Consider the following 22,032-nt stretch of genomic DNA (forward strand, 5'->3'; position numbering starts at 1 on the left):
AGTGAGGGACTGACCGTGTTTGGTGTTATTTTGCCTTTGTCAGAAGACAACAGCTCAACAGTGGACCAAGAAAGTTCAGTGTACCTGTTTCAGAGGTGAGGATATGAGACATTCAGCTTTTACGGAAATCCACCCAAATTGAGCACCTTTCCCTACGGGAATGCTGCTGCCCCCAACAAAACCAAGTCTCCAATTCTGAGCTCCAGCACGAAGATAATTTCCAGAGCTGCAAACCTTCCACGGAAGCACCCAAAAGTTCCCCTGGTGGGAGACTACAACCACGTTAGGATGTTCAGGACAACTCAGAGATGTTCACAGAAACAAAAGACACACGGACAGATCAGGGGACAAGCTTTCATAGCAGGCAAGAACTTTAACTGCAAGAAACGCGAGAAGTAGCTGCCAGGCAGGGAGGGAGGAGACAAACTGAAGCCCCATGACTTCGAAAAGCTAAGGTAAGGATTTGGGATCCTGGGCTAAGCCTACGGAGGACATCCAGACGGTAAGGCCATGACCTATTTTCAAGAGTTTGGTGGATTTTGCCTAGAAATATGAATTTCCTGTGCTGGCTGAAATTCAAGTGCAAATTCCCTCTCCTCTGTCCCTTACCCCCAAGTCTTTACAGAACCACTGTGGTCATCTTCCCCTTACATCCTGCAAGAAATTGGCTCTGGACCAGAAACTGGCTCCTCCGATGGAACAGGTGTCTGAATTATTGAAGAGGACTTTGGACACCAAAGCCATCAAATAACTGTTTCAACAGAGGGATGAAAAGGCAAACAGGTACCCAAAATAGTACTGAAGAGTACCGCGACCTACTCAAACAAAGGAAAAACACATACTGCTTCTTGGCAAACGCTCTGCCAGCAGACAATTCACTTCCCGACGTGATTTGTTTGATTTCTTTACACGTGTGTTTGTCAAAGAGCATGCAGTCGGTGTGCAGCAAGTGGGGTACAGCACTTAACTCAGTCATCAGCAGAAAATGGGGAAAATAGCTCATTCTCTGACCTTTTCTTTTGAATTTCCACTCCTGTTTTTCAGGCACCGCTAATACCTTTAACTGCAACTATTAATGTCTCTAAAGTTTCTCCCAAGATATGCTGCACTTCACGTTTCTGCCCTGGTAGAGCATTGATCTCTAATTTGTTAACGCTCAGAGCTGCCAAAGAAAATGAAAACCTTTGTGAAAAGGACAAATCTATTCAAAATTCTTACAGCTATTCAGCCAAGCATCTAATCTGCATGTAATTGTAGTACGGTCTTTAATACAACTGTTCTCAATCTTAGAGATGCATGTGTAAATGCACAACTATATTTACATCTCCTGCTGATGACAAGATGCCTAATCTAAATCATTCTTATTTACAACTTTTCTTCTCAGCCTCACCCCTTTTCCCTGTGACACGTTATAAACTGCATTCTCCCTAAGGGTGCTCGTTGGGTGTTATTTCTCCACATCCTAAAGCAGACTTCTCCCCAGCCTCTGCCCCCAAAATTACAGAATCACAGAAGGGTTGGAAGGGACCTCTGGAGGTCCGCTGCTCCAAACCCTGCTCCAGCAGGGCCACCCAGTGCCCAGGACCACGTCCAGGTACCTTTTGGAGATCTCCAAGGAGGGAGACTCATGTCCCATGTTCAACTTGGTGCCCACCAAGTCCTTCCCTGCTGAACTGCTTCCCACTTGGGTGCCCCCAAGCACGTCCTGGGGCTGGGGCTGCTCAAAAACACTCACCAGTTTTGCAGGTGACCCAAACCAGGCGTACATGCTCTGGGAGGAGAAGCCAATGGAGCATGACTTGTTCAGCCTGTAGGAGAGCAAGTTTTTGGGGAACCTGGTCTTGGAAGCCCTAAAAGAATAATATCAACAAGATGGAGAGGGGCTCCTTACTGATGTGCACAGTGGGAGAACAAGAGAAAATGGCTGTAAATTGAAGCAATGGGGGTTCTGAATGAGTATAAGGAAAAATATTTCCTTCCAAGTATAACTAAGGAGGGGACAGGGATGTGAGAGGCTGTGGTATCTCCAGCCTGTGCGACTGACAAGGATCCAACTGCACGTAGCCCTGAACAACCCTCATCTGTCTTCAGTGTTGATCCTGCTCGGAGCAGAAGGTTGTACTTCCCAAGGCCCCTTCCAAACCGAGTAATTCTATGAATATGTATACCTACCCTCAGCGATATATCTGGTATCAGAATGAAAATCTATTTTGGCTTGTAGATGTGCAATCTGCTCTGCAGCTGTACGTGAAATTCATCTTGTGGCAGAAGCCCAACATAAAGAATCAAGGATTGGCTACATCTTCTTTCAAATGAATGGAAAGTAGCTGGGTTTAGCTTTGTTTATTAGATCTACCACTAGCACTACTCAGTTGCCTAAGGGCATAATGAGTGCAAAATTACCATTTTTTGAAAAGCACAATGCAGCCACAAATAACACTTATGCACCAACCGTCAGAAGATCAAGAATAAAGTTCTTAAAAGAAATTCTAAAATATTCCGTCGCTCGCAATCCAACAGCCCCGGCAACAATGTCACCTCACATGCTTGTCCTATATCACAGATATTAAAAGTTTTGTCTTTGTTTTGCTGAACTGATGGCAAGTTGTGCTAACTTTTCTCAGCACAGCTAACACAGACACTGCATTTAGACTGAGGAACAAGTTTGACTGATAGAATCATTGAATCCTAGAATCATTAAGGTTGGAAAAGACTTTCAAGATCATCTGGTCCAACCATCACCCTCCTACCAATGTCACCCAATAAACCATGACAGTACCAAAGCCTTCACATTGTGGAAAATACATTCTGGGTATCCAGAGGAAAAAAAAAATGAGCTTATCACCCAGAACCAGTTCAATATCTGCATTTGGTCAGATCAAAAAACTTGTGGGGATATCGATGGCCCAAGTGTTGTATGTGCTGGTATCTGTCTGTCCACATCACTGTCAGGTGAAAAGATTTTGATGATGCCAGGATCAGAAAGTGAGTAAAGAGGAGGTGAATATGCAGAGACCATCTGAATGTGCCGAGCATATGGTGAATAAGGAGAGACCACTGTGCAAAGCTCACGACCCACATCAAACTACCTACAAGATATCAAGGCAGAAAGTCATTTGTTCACAAAGCAAAACTGTACAAAACTGCGTATAAGTAACAGCTTTTGGTGATTATGAAGTGACCAAAGTACATCAAGGGCAGCTTCCTACAGCTTCCTTGAACACCCTGTGTGAGCAGTGTGAAAACATCATGACTGGTACAATACAAATGCTGAAGATATAAAAAAAAAAAAAAAAAAAAAAAGAAAAAAAAACCTGCTTGGTGAAAAAATATTGCATGTATTTGTTTAGATGACCGATGATGATTGTTCAGACAATTTTTAGTATCAGAATCCAAGCCAACTATGCTTTCTACTCAGTCTAGATTGAGAGCTTTGCTGATAATTGGTGAAGCAAGAAATGAAACGAGCTATGAGCATGTTTAAATCAAGCTAATGTGAGAATTCTTCAATGCTCTTACAGCAGCATATCCCAGCAGACTCGTTCTGTTTGGAAACAGTCTTCTGAAAGAAGCTCAGCCAAAACTAAGGCAGGTGGCCTTCTCACTCAAAAACCTGCTAAATAAAAAATCCAGGACCTATGAAAAAGAAACTGATTAAGTGTTTCAGCATGTCACTGTGTAATAATTAGCACCAAATACGCTGTTTCGGAAGTTAAAAATGTGGCTCTGTTGCTCTCAGTAAGGCAACACGCTGCAAAATGCTTACCACTAAGATATGTTAGGGCAAATAATTCATATGCAGACCCCTAAAATATTCACAATTTATAGCCATGTTTTGTGACCTCTGAGGATGATTCCCACTGTTTAATGGGCTTCTTCTTCCTGTATTCTTTGCAGGTGCTATATATTCGAAGCATCCATTTCAGTTCTTCCTCCCGCAGTGCTCAGTGCATTTTTCAGCCTTGCAACCTTCCCACAGATATTTAATGTATGTTCTCTGCTACATAAGTATATTCTTCCAATGGTCACTTTATAGTTTCTTTCCCTTCAAAGAAAGGGAATTCTCTTTGTGTTTCTCTGGACACGCACAGCCCTTTGCAGACTCCCTCAGTAGACTGAACAGATTTTTAGATGCCTCTTGAGAATGCAACCTGTGCTATTACACAGGGGGCTATGTAATAGTCCCAAATAGCACCAATTTCTTTTAGCAAATGAACTCAAAACTTGTCTCTGCAGGTCAGTGCTGTTATTATGGAGCAAGTCTGCTCATCCCCTTGTGCCTGGGCTGGCATCGGACCATGGCACTTGTCTCTGAGGCTGGGATTCATCACACCCAAACCTCAGCTGCCTGTAGATAGATGGTTAAAAAACGTTTCCTCAGTATTCAACAGGAACACACAGGAACAGTATCAGGGCAAGTCATCCCCTCGCCAAGATGGAACGGATTGATAACCTTTCAGTGGCAGCTATCTCTCAGCAGCAACTGCTGAGTGACCCCAGATATTTAATGTAGACTAGAGGGTCCCATTTTAAGCTAAGCTAAAGAAAATGCACCCTACACACACAAATTACACAGCCACACATCTCACCAAGGAGGATATACAAAGATACCACGATTTTGACTGACTTCTCTGGGGCAAAGAGTCTGTTACACATGTGCTATGCCAACATAATCACAAAATAATACGTAACAACTGAGAAAAGAGTTACAGACAGTGGTTGCAAAACACCAAAAACCTAACCACACGGTTTATAATTCTTCATTCCTTACAGCAGCAGGTCTAGCTAGTCAAATTATACCTCTATATTAATTAACACATTTAACTTCTCCATTTTCCTGATAAAGACATGGAAGTATTTGCAAGTTTTGTTTTTTTTTTGCAGTTTACTCTAAATAAGACATCATATTAATATAACTGATGGGTGCATTCAGAATTATATACTTCATTTTGTTCTCGTCTTAATTATATACTTCATTTTGTTCTCGTCTTTTCCCCTCCACAATACCAAACAACACTACTCAACAAAAACCCTCATATTTTTGATTTAGCCAGCTATTTTAAACTCACTATGGAAAAAGCATCCTTTTTGCTACTATGCCTTGTAGGGTCTACATCACTATAGGCTTGCCAAATACTACAGTAACTCTTTACAATGCTGAATGTATTGCTGTAATTATTTATCCACTCTCCAGAAGTAATGAGTAGCATGTTAAAGTCCCTGAATCAGCAAGTTTCATGTTATCATGCCAACTCAGATTAATTTAGGATGAATCTTCAGAGGTCACCTCATCCAGAGCAGGCCCAACTAGGCCAGATGGCTCAGGACATTGTCCTGAATATCTCCAAGGATGATCCCATTATATTACATCTGTGTCCTATGGATCACGCCACCAGGAACTGCGTTTATGCTACCTGCACACTGAAGCTTCCTACTTTTTCTCTCTTTTCAAATTAATTCTTAAAGCCTGACCAAGGGAAGTAAAATACTGCATTAAAAATATTGCTGTTCAATTCAAGGCTACCTGAAAGGCAGCTTTCAGGTCCATGTTCCTGAAAACTTGTTTAAGTTGCAAGTAGTCATATAAAAAGTATCATCCACCCCCACAAATATTGTCCATAAATCCTTGTTCTGTTAACCATCAGTAAAACACCCACTTCAAAAATATTCCCCACATAGTATGATCCAAACACGTGTAGCATTTTACGCTTGATTTTCCAATATAAAAATCTTACAAGGACTCGGTTTTTGTTGTTTTTTAAAGAACTTCTTTCAACTTGACAAGTATCTGTAATCTCTTGTCAATTCATGGCAACAATTCAATGACAAAAAATTGACTGAAGTTTTCTGAATTGAAATAGTGTCATTTTCTGCTGTTGAAAATGCGTTTTTTTTACAAAGCTTCCCCACTTTCTCTAACAAAAGGAAGTCCAACCTGCACTGTGATGTGGTAATTCGACTTGCCTGTACCCAGCAAGGTTTTGTTTTGCTCAGCTGAAAGCCTACTGGACAGGCACAAGTGTCTCAGGTTCTCAAGTATCCAATGCTCTCCACATTATCCTAGACATCTACAATTAAAGAAAGTTTCCAAAAAATAAGTGAAAGTAGCAGAAGTAAATTTGTAACAAGGAAAGAGATCATGGAAACTGTCTGAAATGTGCAATGGTTTGCATTAATTTCAAAGTGTATTTTATGCTTGCATCATATCCTTTGTTAGGGTTAAATAAATAAATAAATAAAACAGTGTACCTAGTTCTGTTATTAAAAGGGATAAGTCAACAAAAAATATTAACTGTTTTTCCTGTAAACACACCAAATTAAACAGCTTCAGCTACAGAGGCATACACTATCCCAAGGTGTCATTGGTACGGACAGATGGACACATGCTAGGCATGGCATCTCCTGAAACAGCGGTGCCTGGAGTCCTGCTTTAAGATCGTGGCTCTCCTCTTCCAAAACTCCCTTTCTTTTTCCCTTATGCTTTATTGAACAATAGATAGATTCCAAAAAAGATCATTTCAGCATGTTGTGTTTGTTGTGTTCACTTCCAGTGTTACCTGCTGAATGCAAAACAGTGGGATGTAGGAATCAAAATAAAAAAAAAATAATAATAATTACAAAAAAAAAAAAAAAAACAGCAAAAATCTCAGTATTACTGTTATAATCACAAAAGTTATGTACATCCAGCACCTAACTCTACTTTAAATCCCACTAAGTAGGAGTTGCTGAAAAATAACCTGAGTTATTATTCACTACAATCTAGAACAGCCCTTGATTCATACTTCTGTGACTTGCACGATGCTGCCTCAAGGCACTGAGCAGTAACACATGAGCAACACCATAACCACCTGGTACGAAGAATGAAGATTTTCTATCTTAAAAACAAAATCTGTTCCAAAATGCAGCTATGAAGCAGGCTTTAAAAGCCAGCTAGATGAGTTAAACAAGAAATGAGCAAAGGGTAACTTAAAATCATGCCCACAAATTTCTAGATACTGTACTGATTAAAATGGTTAACTCAAAACCTTACGTATGTTAATTTGCTTACTTTTGTCAACAATAAATATGCAATAGTTCATTTTATAGAATTTATCAGAATTAATTCTCAATGGGATACTTTGAGGATGACGTTGTTCTTATTGAAGAAATTGAGGCAAAAGAAAAATAGTGAATTTTCAAGGTATGAAACAGAAACAGGATTATCAAACAGATTTTCTGTACATTTACCTGCTATTCATAGGCACAATTGACATTTCTGCAAAAAAACTAGAGGTATTTGCTGTAGCATGGGTTCAACGTGCAAGTATTTGCACCTGTAAAAGCAGTAATTACAGCCTGGATCATGCTAACCACTGCCAACCACTAGGATGCTTTTACTTTGGAGAACTATAGGCCAGTGAAGATTAACTACAGAAACCAGTGGCGAGCTTGGCACAGAGAGACATCAGAGCTGGCATGTAGCAACAATTATCTGCAATGCTTTTAAAAATACATAAGGCCTCAGCAGCAAAAAGAAAAAAAAAAAAAAAAAAACAATTCTGTATTATTGCCACAGCTTATTAGGAACAAGAAATATCTTTGGGCTTTATGTTTAATAAATACAGGGACAAACAAGTAATGAAATTTGTTGCAGGATGAGCGTCTAACTGGATTCCAGTGGTACCAGATATGGAAAACACTGAAATGTTACCGAGGTAAGGCATTTAAAAAAAAAATGGTAATTCTTCCTTGAGAATTAGACATATGTTTGAACTCCTCCACTAGGGTTCATTTGAATTTGCTTCATAATTACTCCAGCTATGTTTTTGTGTTTTAGTGCGCATAAATACATATTCCGCCGTGATTACGGCCCACGGTAATGCAAACAGTTAAACTCTCTGACAAGGGGAAAAAATAAAGATTTCAAAAGTGGCAGGAGAGTATCTACTCATTTCAAACACATGATTATCTTCCCGGATTTCAAAAGGAAAGGCCTTTATAGGTGCAGAAATATGCATGTGAATAGAAACACGCTGAAAAGTCTCAGCTCTCAGGTATAATGCTTTGCAGTCAGAGAGGCGTAAGATGGGGGAACTTTCAATTCCCCCTGACATGCTCATAGAGTGCTGAGCATGCCACCAGCCTTGGGCTATCCCTTCCCCTCTCCAAACCAAAGGCTCTCCACCACTTTTGCCAAGCTTGCCATCCTGATTCAAGATTAGAGCCACAAGCAGGCAGCCCCACTGGACCCACAGCACAGTTATCAGCCATGGGACCCACAAACAGGCCGAAAAACAGCTCTGTAAAACAGAACAGAAGAAGAAAGCCTTCACCTCTGAAATATCAGTGTAAAGATCACACGTATTTTTGCAGGAAGGCTCTCACAAATACAGAGCTACAGAGCTGCGATGCCAGCTGTCTGTTCCTTCTCTTTTGAAGGAACGGGGAGCCGGGGATTTTAAAGGAATCTGGGTAATGCACAAGACAAATTGGTTTTGCTCTCTTCAAAGCAAAACCTTCAACTGAAAAGAAGTTGTCACCGGGCTTGTCACCGAGTCCATTATTGTGATTTTCTCCCCTTCTATTCTCTCCAATTTTCTTCCTACAGCCCTCCTGCTCGTCTTGAATTTGAGCTCCTTCTCCCACCTTTAGCGCTTGCACGTTGGTTGCAGGGAGCTTCGTGGGTTAATGCAATGCAGAAAAAACTGTCCTTAACCTTTCACTCCTGCAACAGAGCCTGGCCAAAGCTGAGATCCGTGTCACAAAATCTGGTACATTGACCTTCCCCTCTCTGTTTGCTGTGGGCTTAAAACGTGGCCACGTCCTAAGAATTTGGTTCAGTTCCTCCTGTGGCTGGACTCTCCCTGATGCTAAGAATATTGCCACGAGTGCTCCTGGGTTGGACTTGATCTCTTGAACACTATAAGCTGCTATGAGGACGATGATAATGCCTGCAGAAGGGGCAGAACGCCAGCCAAAGCCCGATTTTCTCAGATGTGGTGCAACCGTGTCCTTTCCCCCAAGGTTTCCTGAAGAACAGCGCACATAAAGAATTAGAAACGAGAATTAAATCTGCTGTCCCTTTTTCCTTATATACACTTAGAGACAAATGGAGAACCATCCAAACTTTGCATGAGAAAGGCTGTGTCTGAATCACAGCTCATTGTTCAGCGAACCTAACAGAGCCTCCCGACATCCATCAGCTGCCAGATGTAAATGGCCCTTCCCTCGCGCTCCGTCTCGGTGCCTCTGTGCTGAGCCGAGCCCTCGCTCCAACCGAAGGCCAAGTTATTAAGAAATTGTTTGTCGCCTTAGATTGGATTGATCATTTATTTCCCAAATTCCTTTTCCCATCATTTACTCATTATACACCTCCTCCTGATGTAAGAGGACATTTATTAGCTCCTGCATTTATTGTGCTGGCAAATGGAAACATTCTGCAGCATTTCCTGGGGATTCTCTCATTTATCTATCAGTTACGGGACTGAAGTATTTTTAGGGGCAGAAAAATTAAAATATCACTCAGAGTGACAGCAGTGAAAATGAAGTCGGTGTGTGCTTGGGAAGGGTATTTCAGCCTTCAGCTTTACCAGGCGATTTACAAAAATGCAGGGCAACATTTCACATAAACATTATTGCTTCGTAATGAGAAAAATTACTAACCACTGCTTAGGCAGAAAAGTGAATGTTTTAAAAAGAAAGGCTGCTCAGAGAATGTTTTAATGCACATAATGTCACTGATACTCCTCTAAAGAGAAGGTGTATTTAAATAGAGTACTTATTGTTTTCAAAGGCACAAAAGAGAGGGAACAGAAAACAAGTGAAAACAGGGACTGGTCTGTATCCTGCTTCTTCACATCCCTGCTCAGCTTGCCCAAAAGCAAAATTACTGGGCCAATCCAAATCAGTATGTAATATATTAAAAAGCTAAATACTTTCAAGGGAATACATATCTGTTAGATTCCCAGGAAAGTAAAAGAGACTAAAGAATTGCTCAATTATTGATCAAATAATGAGTAAAATCTCTAAAAGAAATCCTAAAATTTAGTATTTTGCCTGTCACATGATTCAACTCACAGTTGCAATATTTTCTAAATGTTACCCTGACAAAGAAATCCAAGTTGTTTTAAATCTGTTGTTAACTTAGTACAGCTTTTGTACCAAATCTTCATCTTCTGCAAAGAGAAGAGGGTGGGAGGAGGGAACAGACCTGGGGAAAAATGAAAGCCGCTTATTCATTAACCACACATATGTTAAAACATTTTGCCATACCCTACGAAACGCGATAAACACTGCCTTTTGACATTCAAATGACAAATTTCTTTGGTTTGTTCCCTTTTGCCTATTTAAACATTCTCTCTCGTGATACTTTTCTTTGCTCCTCAGGAAGGGGAAGGGGAAAAGCGCAGCTGAAACTATCAAGGAAAACAGATGCAGACACAATCACTAAGGGTGACTTAGGCAGTGCTGGCGTGTTTACGCTTAAACTGTATGCATCCACTGATTTGTATTCATTAAAGAGAGCAGGACTGGATGCACAAACCTCTTAGCCTGACGAGGACTCAACGTGTGCTCGTGGGGGACAGCCGTCCCGGGGAGAGATGCGTGGTCAGGTCCCGCTCGCTGCCTTTTCCAGCCCTAACATCAGACACAGCCAGTGGGAAGGAAGGGAAAAGGTGTTCTCCAGCTCTCCTGATGTGATGCTTTCACACGTGGGAATGAAGAGGGAGACCAAAGGAGCTGCCCAACATGCTGCTGTGGTTTCTTTGGCATTGCCCCGCATGTTCCCACTGTCTCATATTTTATCCTCATCTGCATTTTTTATTCATAGGATGAACACACGCGTATGTGTTCAGACTCCACAAGCACCAAGATTCAAGCAGCTTTAACACAAGCTGAAACAATCGCCGAGAAAAACAGTGATTAGCAATGACCAGTTATCATGGGAGCACGAACAAATCCCTATTGTTAAAACACAGTAGGAGGCCAGTAAATGCTGAGATCCAGAGCGATGATAATGGTATAACAGAGGAAGAGTTAACAAACATGCGTGATTCAAGCAGTGAGGATGTAAAAGCTGCAGGACCAGAGCTGGGTTTATAAAAGAAATCATCTTTACAAAGCCACACAACAGTCAGGTAAACATAGGGCACTACATAAACAGCCATTTCCCGAAAAACATTATTTCACTGTATCTAAGGTCTGTAAATCCCGTATTAATTACCAAAATCTCAAAGAGTTTGAATTTTGGAGGTTTTGAGCATCCACATTTCCAATAAAAGTCCCTGCTCGACCACTCAGAAAGCTCTATCCAACCTCGCCAAGCACACACCTGTGAAACACACACGGAGTTTGGTTTTCCCTTGGATCTGAAAACTGGGATTTCGCTTGGAAAGAAACACCATCCTCCCTACCTGAGGAAATGTCAGTGCAGAAACTCTGTAGGAAAGGACACTGGGGTCGCCTGTAGGCTAAGAGAGAGACTTCAGCATGATTTTAAAACAGCACTGTAGGCCCCAAAGCACAATGAAATAAAGCAGAAAGAGTGGAGGCTTGAGGTTGCCTATAAAAATAAACAGCATCAGATGAAAGGCCGGTAACTCTTATGAGGTTAGCTCTAGCTGAGACTAGAGGTACAATATCAAAGTCAGCTCTGGCCAGCGATGCGAGAAAAATGTTCTAAACCAAAAACTACTCAGGAAAAGAAAGTTGCAAGAACGATGATGGGCTAGAGAAATACACTAATGGAAATAAAATAAAGAAAAAAAGCACAACTGCATTACAAGGAGCAGTGCACATTTGAAAAAAAGTCTTGAAAGCTCACACGGAGTCTCAGCAGTGTGTATGTATTTAAGTTATGATTTTACAGCCAGCACACTGCTATCCCTAGGTCTTCTACACATTTTTACAAAATGTATAAGCATGGAACTATCCGCCTTCTGCTCCAAACTGAAAGTCTGGAGTACCAAAGAAAAGGGAAAAGGGAAGAGGGAAAAAATGGGAAGAGGGAAAAGGGAAGAGGGAAACCATCCCCAAATATGGTTTTGCACATGTGGAATAAGTAAAAAAGGACTGCAAACAAACTATATGGAATTGCTGGCTACATGAGAACAGTTATCAAGCATCTTACTGCACAGGGAGAAAAGCTCAGTGTTTTACTTATCACACGTCTTTTCCTGTCTCCATTTATATAGAGACACACATGCAGAATGGAAAAATAATCTATAAACAAACATTTAGAGAAACTTTAATACCTACTATTCAGCGTGGAACAACTCGTTAGTTTGTTATTAAGCAGCATTTCAGCATTGCTATTGATTGGAGATGTGATAGTGAAAGATGAGACTGAAAGGGGCATTTCTTAATAGGAAAATGTCTCTGAACAAACATTTTCAGTGATTTCAGGGGAAAAATATGGATGGGTATGTATTTAATAACTCAAAACACATTAGCTGCTTATTCAAAAAACAGTAAATAAAAGGTAATGAGCAGAAAAAAAAAATCAAGGCTTAAAAACAATTATTTGGAATAATGATTGTGGCTCGGCAAGATACGGAGGTAGTGCATTAATGCAGAGCTCCAGTCAGAAGGCTACAGCTCCGTCTGTCTTTGTCAATCAGGTGAAGGTTTCAGATATTGTAATTGGTAGCAAGTTTCCTAATCTCAACCTGCCAGGCAAGAAGCGCTCCACAAAAGCTCCATCCCCAAAATATAATGAAATTTGAAGAGAGAAATTTTCTAATATTGGCAACATGAAGCAAGATCACAGGTTGGGTTGACAGCTTTATTATGCTAAACTGACAAAAACATTACGCTTTGGTCAATACTAAGAAGGGGGGGGGATTCATGAGCTGTATGGAAATACAAAGCATCGGGAAACTATCACGAACTCCTACTTTTATCTCATTGGTGCAGCACATGAACTCAGGCATAGGAAAGTCTCCTGGCCCAAGCACAAAATGAGAAATTAATGTACGTTGGTTCTACGCTCATGTCTCCTGCTGCACTGATTCGGGCAAAACTGTAAGAACTCTCTGTTGCAGTTGAATATCCATTAAAAAAAAAAAAAAAAAAAAGACACCAAAATCATTATTAATGAATTATATTATCTCTGCAGGGTTATGGTATGATATACTGTACTATTCATCCAATGGAAGCCATGATATGTTTTATTGATCTACCTGAAAAGTGTTTGGAAATAAGTGTTGTTTGACCTTTTACTTTTCCCCTTATCCTTGCTGAAGTCGGTTGAGGAGACTGAACTCAAGTACAGCTGGTAGATCAATGTGATGCTTAGGTGGTTTTGATACACAGACAGAACCATCTACTCCAACAAACACCAATGGAATCTTTTCCCCATATCTGCAGCTCTAAAAGAGAGCCCCAGCTTGTCAGGTCTGGATAGTTTTTATTAGGGTAAGTGTCCTTACGGCTCTTTGAGAGGGAAAAAAAAACTGAGGTTAAAATTCAATTTTGTTAAGCAATACAACATTGGTATGGCCATTTTGATTTTAAAGAGACCTGTTAACTGCCTTGCAACAAGTCTTTTCAGAAATACAGGAGTTTGGTTAGGTCAAAGCCAACACAGGCATTACTGGAAGCATCAGATTAAATACAGCAGAAGCAAGGAAAAGACCACGTATTTTCAGCTGTACCAACCACATTTACCAAATTCACAGAATCACAAAATCACCTCTCCAGAGAACCATGAAGCACCTCCACAGGGGCAAACTGTGGAGAAACTCTGCAAGCTGGGGAAGTCCTAAGGGATTCCTTTATGGAACATGCTCTCATAAAAAGTATTGGCATCCTACATCAAAGCTTCTACCAAGAGGTTATTTTACTCATCTGTGGCAAGAAAGATGTCAATTACAATGCAAAAATTAACAGCAGTGGTTATTCATCTACATTATGTTTAGAACAGAAGTCTGTTGGGTCAGTACTTTGCATTCCAATGGACAATTTGGAAAAGCCTGCTGGTATTCTGTGTGTCCAACAAAGAAAGCAGACGCTGCATTTAATCAACAAGTACAACTTAGCAAGTCTGTCAGCAATGTGCTAGAGGTAATTCCATTTCTTCATGGGAACAATTGACAAAAGGTTTGCTGAGCTTTCTCTGTGCCTCCTCTAAGTGCTCAGTACCAAGTATCGTCAGCCCAAACCTTTTTCTGCTTCAGATGCAGCCTGAAGTCTTCAAACACCGTACCTACATCACTGCTATTTGATTTTGAAAGACATGAAAGAATGCAGTACAAATGTGCGGAGTGTAAACATGTTTGCTCTGCTGAATACAAACTTCTAAACACAAGAGGTGAGAGCAGAATCAACTTCTGGTTATGAAATTTTTGCCGATGGAGGCATGCAAGATCCGAGAAAATAAACAGACTGATAACTTAAAACAAATAGAAACAAAAATGTTTAAACTGCTAAAATACATTGTAGGAAATTAAAATGTTTGGAGCTATTATACCGCTTTCTAACAGTCCCCCTCTGTTATCTACATCTTGCAAACCACAGTTTACAAAAAAAAACAGAGTAAACAGATTCTGATTATTTAGTTGTTGAGACTTTGAAAAGGTAAACAAGATTCTGAAGCATCTGAACAAATGTGAAACTCGCATTGTTTGCACCATAGCACTTATGTTCATTATAAACACATACAAAAAGCCAATACTTGGCTGTGAAGCTGAACTGTATGTTATCTCCTTTTCTGAGCACTGGGTCTATCACTGTAAAGCACACTGGTCCATTTTAAGCCTTGAACAGAAAAAAAGGGAAGAGATCATTAAATTATAATTTTCCCTGCACAATTGGTATAAGCATTTCCTACCAACAGGATTAGCATGAACACAAGATCCCAGAATAAAGCTGCTCAGCAGTGAGGATGGCAGTTTAGTGTCTAGTAAATTTGATTTTGCTGAAAATCCTGACACATCATAATAGCAAAATCCTATTTACTGTAGCAAGCAGGATGGATAATACTATTTAACACCTGGTATAGTATGTGCCATCAGCTCACAGCTTCGTGCTCTGTGTGCTCGTCTTACCTTAAGGTTAATGCTCCTTGACAGCCTACATGGTAAGTAGAATCCCCAAATTAAGTGCCGAACCTACAATTTGCAAATCCTTCCTCAAAATTTAAGTCATGAAAAAAAAAATATGGATGCAGATCAGAGGATCACATTTGCAGAACTTATGTCTGTATTCTCAGGCTCTGATCTGGCAGGGAGCCTTGCGTAGTGCAGGAGGCTCCCTCCACAACAGCCACCGAAGTCACCAAGGGGATGCACAGAAATTACAGAATCTGCAAGGAGGAACTATTGTGAGCAATGACCTGTTGAGTGCTAAACCTGGGGAGTATCCTACCATAATGCTGAAGCCTCCAAATGCTAACAGAATTATCTTATTTCCTTGCCCTGTATGCACATTCACACGCATACTAACCAATACTCACTCAAAGTGCTTCTAGGAAACTTGCAAGCACAGAAGCTTAGCTTGAGTGAGAAATATCCTTCCTAATATTGGGATACACATCTTGCTCATTCAGATAGATAAACTAAGTAGTTGTGTCATACAGCAGTCTATTAGAATTAATTTCCTTCTGCTCCTATGACTAGAGGCATGATTCTCCTAATGACGCATAATAGCATTATGAAGCAGTGTAACATGAAAATAGTTGGGTTTTGCTGAAGAAAGCTGGAATTAGAGAGTTGCATCGCTCTCGAGAAGCTGCACAGTGTTGTGAATGCCTGCAAAATGCCAGAACTATAGGCAGAATGCATTTCCCATGCTTAAAAAATACTCTGAAGCAAAAGCAGCCGGCTGAAGGAATGACAGGGTGTCAGCTGCTCTGCAGACAAAATTAATGCAACAGTTGACGTGGGCTGGAACCTACATATCACAGTGACACCAGGGATCCAAAGGTACTTATAAAGTCTACAGCCACTGGGGCTTGGAATTCACATGTAGAACAGTGACATAGTGGAAGGATGATGGACGTGGAGAAGTTGAACAGAAAAATGATGAACACGACAGGACAGAAATGTGTGAGAATGTGTGTGCTTGTGTGTGTGTGTGCACGTGCACTTGAGACAATGTTAGAGAAAGGCCACAGCATTGCTGTGCAGCTTGGTACCTTGCAGAATCTGAGGTGTTAGTTTTCCTTTTTCTTCCTCCACTATTTTAAAAGGAAAATCTAATGGCTTAAAATACCACTAAAGCGAGCTTATTATAGTAAATAATTGAAATAATATAAAATACACACACGAAACAGTTTGAACACTGCTATCTGACCCTCTGTTTATTTGCTTTAGTCAAGAAGCACCATTAGCCTAAAAGCAGACAACAAAGACCACAGACAAATTTTTCTCAAAGCTTAACGTGTGAACTCTTAAATAACAGCTTTACACCCTAGTCAGATATACAGTATGAGAAGGTTATTCCTTAACTCCTTTGTGAAACTATCTCATTTTGTTTTGCTGCCGTGGAGCACCTAATAACTCACAGCTTATGTGCCATCTTTGACCTAGAAACACCAGCAGCTGTTAGGGGAATCGCTGGGTTTTGGGAAACTATCAAAAGGTTTTTAGCACATAAACCAAATTTATGAACAGATACTGCCCTGGAGAATAGAATTGTTTATGCTTTAGTATCACAGCTGTCACTTGTGCACAGTTATTTTGTCCTGTATTAATCCCCTGAAAAGGTTGAGCATCTTCACTCAGTCACTGAAATATTTTATAATTGACAGACTTCATCTGGCGCTGAATATGTATAATAATTTTCTCCATAAGGAGCACACTGTGCTGACACTAATCTGTTCTGTTGTCGTCTTCCTTTATTATCAATGTCTGCATTGTTTTTTCAGCCGCATTGAAGAACATAAATATGAAGCTTCTAATTGAAAAAAGCTAGGTAATCAAAAAGCCAATTAATCATACAGATGAGCTCTGACATTCAGTGATGCAACAGACAGAAATACCACATACGCGTAACTGAAGTATTTTTAAAGTGTGCTTATTTGATGTAAGAATGATCTGAGAATGTAATTAGCATTCTTTGTCACAGGTGACAGACCAATATTGCACATTTCCTCGTACTGACATTACTCCTCGGAGCTCCACTTGCTGCGCTCCCTCCTTACCTTCCGTTTGCATCCTCTGTTGAACCACATACTCTGCCTTCACGTAGCTTTCACTGAAATAAGATGAGTTTAGGAACAAATATCCACCTGTTATTGTGCTCTGTAATTTCCAAAATGTTAGGCCTTCTTTTTTTCTTAAAGCTGTATTTCCATTCCAATGCTCAAACTTCCAAATGACCTAAATGACAGCTGCAGGCACCAGCCTCAGTGAAGCCAGGATTGCAAACTACACGACCTCTCTCCTTTTGTAGGTTTTCATTCTGTAATCTTTGCATCTCTGAAAAAGTTCAAAGCCAGATGTGGAGCACAGAGTTCAGCTCCTCTCAGAGCCTGAAGAACTCTTTCTTGTGTAGAAGAGATATGCACATGTACTTTGAAAACAAACCTGATGACAACTTAGCAAAGCCAAGGTTCCTTGCCTGACAAATAAAGTGTCAGAAAGAAAAAGACTACCCTTAATTACCACAGGAACTCAACTCTAAAGACAGAGCAAATGTCGTCCACAGAACAAGGCAGTCAATTCAGAACTGCCTGCTGTAGTCCTGGAGACTTCAAGTCCAAGAAGAAAAAGCAAAAGCTGGCAAAGATCACCTATTTCACATCCCCTGGGGGTCAATATTTCAGCAGTACTCAGCCACGGGTACCTACAGTTCATCACCTCATTTGTATGCAGCAATGATATAGTCACATGCATGTTAAAATAAAATTCCACACTGGTCGTGGTCACTTAGTGAAAGCACTGTACCAGCAACCTACTATAATATTAAAAACAGCTAAGAATAAAAGCCCTATTTGCTGCATGTCACATTGAAAATGTAAAACAAAAGCCTTCCAGCATAGAGTCAGTTTATTACGTGTCCTTTCCACCAGTTATTCCACCACTACTTTAACAATAAAATGGAGGAGCAATGTATAGGTACAACCATGCCATGAAGACCCACCTTGGGTTAGTTACTGCAGAAGCTTTTGCCTCTAATACCAGCCCTTCACTAAAGAATAAGGAAGGTATTTTGTGGGGTTTTTGTCTGAAGGATCCTCATTTTAACTGTACAATAACATACAGTTTTAGAATCATCAAAATAATTTAACCTCCTCCTTTCAAACTATTTTTCATTGCCAAGAACATGACCTCATTAATGTGATATTCAAAAAGGTTGATCAAAATAATGAGATGGTATCTGGTATGCCCTCCATTTAAAATATTAATTAAGATCAATTATACACACTGATAATTCATACAACATGCTCTTCTTTCTAATCCAGGAAAATAAGGGGTTTTCTTCTCTCTATCCTGTTAAGCTGCATAAATGAATATATATCACATTAATACTGTTTTCAAAACTAACTCAAAAAAAATCGAACAATAAATAAGCTCAGGCAGAAGTAAAGAGAAGGAGGCAAATGTATTCAGGCTGAAGGTTACAACAAACCTGGGATCTAGAGCACGATGGCAGTAACAATTAGTTTGAAAATAACATCCTATAAAATAGCACCCTATAAAGAATGCGAATGTTAACAGCAGTATGTTAGAGCACTTCTTATTAAATTCGTTGTAAGCACTTCGCACAGCTTACTAAAATGTTTTATATAGTTTAGTCTCAAGCCTACTGCCAAGAAAAGAAGATGCAGAAGTGCTTTTTAAACATGTCGTAAACAACTTGCAGTTAATGTTAAACTTCTCACGTGCAGGTAGGTTTGGAGGAACCACTAACTCTGCCCAACAAAAGCAGCTGTGGGCCACAACAAAAGCAGAAATTCAGTTTGTATCTTCACAGTTCACATTCAATTTTAAGATTGCCTGGTGATACTCATTCCCTTGCACTGGTTCTTCATCTGTACTGTCGTAAAAGTAATCTGGTTAGGTTTATTTCCCTGTATATAACTATTGTGACAGATGAAATCTCGTTGCAAATGTGGGAACTTGGTAAAGAAAACAACATTCTCAACATTAAAGCCTCCATCTTGGCAATATTAAGCCAGAAATAGCAGCGGTTAATACCCAAAACAAAACAAACGAACAAAAAACAACCTCTGGCCAGTTTTATCTTTATCTCCTTAGAAAAGTCATCTTGTTTAACAATAAACATAACCAGAAAGTCAGTAGCAGAAATGAACGGAAACCTCTTCATTAAAAGGGAAGGAAGGCTTACCCTTTCTTCCAGTCGAGCCAGCTGCTCTTTGTAGTAAGCATCATGCTTCTTCAGTTCTCTGTCTTTCTCTTCCAGCTGCTTGGCCTAAAAAAAGAAATAGAGAGATAAAACTGGATCAAGAAAGAGCATCACTCACAAAGCAAAACATCTACTATAAATTGTACCAGTAAGGAATATACTGTGATTGAAAACTGCAGTCTATTAGTTTTTGCCAAACACTACATTAATAAGATGATGATTGCTGCATTGAAAATGTAAAGAGATTGTCTATTGTACTGTTTTTTCCTTCCCTCCTCAACAGCTGTGCCATGGTTTGTTCAAATGTACTTGGACACGTCACAAAGACAGAACCAAGCGTACCATGCTGGGATGAAATTTTTATTAACTTTGCAGATCGCTTCTGAACTTCGGGAAATGTACTCCAGCTACCGCACAGAGTACATGCAGAGTTTGATTATTTAACTTTGTAAATTAATTGCTACTAGGTGGACATTCAGACAGAAGAATAGCCAAACTTGCATCTGTACATTTGTAGGCTGTGGTAAAAACATAAATGTATACATATACATATTTTTATATATATATATATAATTTTATTTATTTTATTTATTTATTTATTTAAGTATTCAGGGATACATTTAGCATGTGCTTAATTCTGAACATGTGAATGTTTGGAAGAACCAAATACTTACATATTTGCAAAAGCAAATCTAAAAAGTCCATCTAAAACTCTGCTGTCCTCTTTACTTAACAATTACTCTTCCAGAAACTCCTACATTGGCTGAAATATCCCACTAGAGTAAGCTGAAACTCTTTACTGTGGGGTTATTCATGTGCCCAGTAACTTAAAATAATAGAGAAGCATTGTGAATATCTGTCTTTTCATTACCATTGTCACTCTGACTCGAGTATTCATGTAAGACACTTTGTTTTCAGCACTGCTGAGGAAGTCAACTTTTTTTTTTTTTTTTTGCTTTTATCTGTAGTTTGTTCAAATATGTAGTGCTATAGGGACCCATCATGAATTACAGAACACATTAAAACTACACACATGCACACCAAATACATACACATCTCAAGTATGAATGCAAACATGTTCCAGGTAAATAATGTTTAATAATAAAGCATGTTCACTGAATAAAAATTAACTATCAGTGGTCATTACTACAATTGCCTACTCAAAATTAGTCATTTATCGCCAACATATTTTCACCCAGGTACTGATACTACAGAATTAACTGCAAATAGTTCCCCTTTTTAGCAGCATCAAGAAAAATGGGAAGTGTAAACTCTCACTACTAATGATGGCACTTCCAGTCATGCTCAAAGAAGCATGTCAGAAAACTTACTTATGCTACACATTCTGCTATGCTTGCTGTAGAGATATAGAGCTTCTCTTTGTCAAGATTTGTTTCTACAGACAGACAAAGAATAAAATAAAAACTTTGGGGTTTGGGTTAGTCCTAACTTAGAAACTTACCTTTTTTTCTATCTCCTGAAGCATGCAAAAAAAAAAAAATCAAAATGTTCAAGTTAAAATTATTATACAATGGTGAAGAGAAGGAATGCAGAGAACTACACGCCTGTCAGGCGTATCTGCAACGTAGAACAAGGCTAAAAACTACATGTAAGATGTCTTTTATATGCAACTTCACAAAAAAACATCCCTGCTCATTGGAAAAGCACACAGCCAATTGTAATGCTACTTGGATGAGTCAAACCTTGCTCTTCCTCCACCATCCTTTCTTCGTGGAGCACATGCTGCAGCCCTGACCACCATCATTTAAATCCTTTATTCACTACAGAAAACTGATTACAGATTTTTCCAAAGCTGATTACAGTAAATATTCTACAATCTAACTACCACGCTTCGTATTGATCACGGTTCTGCTTTTCCCAGATAATCCCTGTATCGCCTCTCAAACCTGCACCTTGCCCTGGTTCAGACAAGGAAACAACTGAAAATTCATTGCAGGTTGTGCATCCCCAAACCACCCCCTTCCAGATATTTAATCCTATGCTTCGATGCATCATCATGGTTACCCACACGCAATCGTTTTATGCATAACCACCTCATGATCCCTCAAATATCTGCAAACTCAAGAGCATGCCTTTTGTTCAAGCGCAGTTAAATAGGCCAGTGACAAAGAAATTGTAAAATTAATGTTCCATTCCTCTCCCAAGAACTTAGTAAAGTTTTATGTATTAGAATTCAGAAGTGTTTCACATGATTCTATCGATGACCTAAAGCCAAGCAATAAAATTGACTTTGGAAAACCAGTAAGATATAATAGAAAAAGTGCAAGAGTGTCGTAATTTAATTCATGTGCCACATTTCTGACAATTCACAGCAGCAGAAATGTTCAGGGTTTAAAAGCACAACAGGTCAAGGGTACACTGTAACGAACAAGCAAATGAAAAGGCCCTGTACTAGAAACCTGTCCTCTCCTCCCGGTCCAGCTGATCAATCAGAATCAATTCTCTCATCTCCCAGAAAGAAAACAATAGCAGGAGATTAACGGATCCTTCCTCTCGCAGATAAAGATGAGGAGTGAAAGAATGAGAGGCAATCTTCACAACTGCTGCAGACCATTTTATGAAGCAGACAAATCCCACTAGGTTCAATCAAAAAATCCAAACATCTTGAACAGCAATGATAAAAACATTGATTATGTTTAACACGCTGCCATCAGAGCAGAGCTAAAGACTGCACCATGCTACAGCTGCATTTCTAATTTATAGAAGCACTTCCAGCTCTTC

General features: G+C 39.7%; 1 protein-coding gene across 4 annotated transcripts in view; it reads right to left on the bottom strand.

Moving 5' to 3' along the window:
- The window catches only part of CHCHD3 (coiled-coil-helix-coiled-coil-helix domain containing 3), a 158,657-nt gene that overhangs the window by 35,480 nt on the left and 101,145 nt on the right, over nucleotides 1-22,032 (bottom strand). For all 4 annotated transcript variants that reach the window (XM_084531104.1, XM_084531103.1, XM_084531102.1 and 1 more), the window contains exon 5: nucleotides 19,273-19,356. In XM_084531104.1, coding sequence (XP_084387230.1) covers nucleotides 19,273-19,356 — 84 coding nt within the window. The remainder of the gene's footprint in view (nucleotides 1-19,272; nucleotides 19,357-22,032) is intronic.

This window comes from Aythya ferina, assembly GCF_964211825.1.
Source record: "Aythya ferina genome assembly, chromosome: 1".
Lineage (NCBI taxonomy): Eukaryota > Metazoa > Chordata > Aves > Anseriformes > Anatidae > Aythya > Aythya ferina.